A 1,770-nucleotide genomic window follows, 5' to 3' on the forward strand; every position below is an offset into this window, starting at 1 on the left:
AAAAAAGAGGTTGAACCCCAACCTTGAGGGCCCTCACCACCCCGTCCCTAGAGCTTTTTGAGGGAGGTAAATCGCGGGATGTGTTCCAATAGGCCAGTGATCAAGAGCTGCCTATACACTGCGCCTATAAGGAGTCCAATTCCATGTCTCAGGAATCGAAGCCCCACACTGCGGCTGCGAGCAAGACATGAGATAACCTCACCCCTGCCAGCAAGGATCTTTATATCTACATTAGATGGAGAATGAGTAACCATACATCGTTACTGTTAATCAATAGTGCACAAGCATACTCGAAATTGTTCTAGTGTACATTTGAGTTTGATTCCTTACTACTTCATGTTGGCTCTATAGGTTTGGCCGTTTGGGTAAAAGTTTAATACTCCCTGTGCTTGAGGCCTTTTCCCTAGTTATACCATACATTTCCTATGTCATGGTTTCAGTGAAGAACAGGCATCTAGATGCTCCTTGGACTGCTAATTTCCGTTTAAATCATGCTTCTGATTTTTTTTCTCCACCTATGGATTGTTTCTAATATGCCGTCTCCCAACTTTATTTGAAAGTGTTTGGTATACTGGAAATAAGATTTAGTTCGTTGTTGCTCTTAAAAAGTATTTTGTTTTTATGTTCAGTAACTGGAAATAATAGAAGATCCATTTCAACATTCTTCTCAGGCATTTTGAAAAGTTGGCCAAATTTTTGGCTTTATTGATTAGATAGAGAATTTGGCTGACTTCTGAAATCTTATAGCATTTTAGTAACAAAAACTATTTCCAGATAGAGAGGATTTAAATTGGCTCTGGTTTTAGGAGGATTCAAGGACCTGACAATCATAAAATGGACTTAATTAATGACATGAAATACGTATCTTTCGAAACTATAAACAAGTTTAATAGCTTTGTTAGATAAAGTGACAGGATCAGAACTTTATTCTACCTGTTTTCTTCTATTAGATTTTCATATACTGTTGGCAACTCTGATTTTTGTCTCTCTCACATTCTTTTCTTTCTGCTTGTAGACTCTGAGGATCTATTACTCAACAAGTCTTCAAATCTCTTATGAAACACTGTCAACAATCTTTAACCGTGCATTCAACGAGTTTGGCCAAATGAGCAGTCGAGTTGACATTGATAAAGGGCCATTTTTCAACCTTGTTCCTGTCTTGGGTTCTGGGAGAACTGCTACACTTATGGATGATATACTTACCTGTGAACTGTATGCCCAAAAATTTTAGCTCTGATTGTGCCTGGATATCGATACACGCGGAAACACAAGGGCCGGCATCGACACACATGCCTATTATTTCCATTCTAATTATTGCTAGTCTATTCTCCTATAGTCCTATTCACGGGGTAAACTTATATTTCTTCGCTTATGATTCTATTATAGATTCTTTGTTATTGTAACAATAGCTTGGTTATTTTCCTGCTACAAATATGGAGACGATGTTATTTGGATAATTGTAGTCACGGTTTCAAAAAGTTCAAATTTTTTTGTTGATTTCACCCAAAGTTTTTAACTTGTGGCAGTGTTGATCTCAAACCTTTCAAACTTGTATGGCGGAAGGACCTCTGTTAGTTGATCGAAAGTTAAGGGTGTGTGCCGTTTTCAGGCTGTTTTCGATTTTCAATTTTTTTAAAGTACTTGTAATGCGTTTGGTATGTTATCTTTGAAAACAAGGTAAAATTTATAGCATTTAATTCAAAATGAATTTTTGGCGTTTCGGGTGTTCAGTTGAAAACGCTCGAAACAAGTCAAATTAAATTAAAATTA

At 36.9% G+C, this 1,770-nt stretch overlaps 1 protein-coding gene across 3 annotated transcripts in view; it reads left to right on the top strand.

The window, feature by feature from the left end:
* LOC111403848 (diphthine--ammonia ligase) overlaps nt 1-1,502 on the top strand; it is a 9,082-nt gene extending 7,580 nt beyond the window's left edge. For all 3 annotated transcript variants that reach the window (XM_023032478.1, XM_023032480.1, XM_023032479.1), the window contains one exon: nt 1,016-1,502. In XM_023032478.1, coding sequence (XP_022888246.1) covers nt 1,016-1,231 — 216 coding nt within the window. In that variant the 3' untranslated portion in view covers nt 1,232-1,502. The remainder of the gene's footprint in view (nt 1-1,015) is intronic.
* The last annotated feature ends 268 nt before the right edge of the window (nt 1,503-1,770 follow it).

Source organism: Olea europaea, chromosome 11 (genome assembly GCF_002742605.1).
Source record: "Olea europaea var. sylvestris chromosome 11, O_europaea_v1, whole genome shotgun sequence".
NCBI classification, from domain to species: Eukaryota; Viridiplantae; Streptophyta; class Magnoliopsida; order Lamiales; family Oleaceae; genus Olea; species Olea europaea.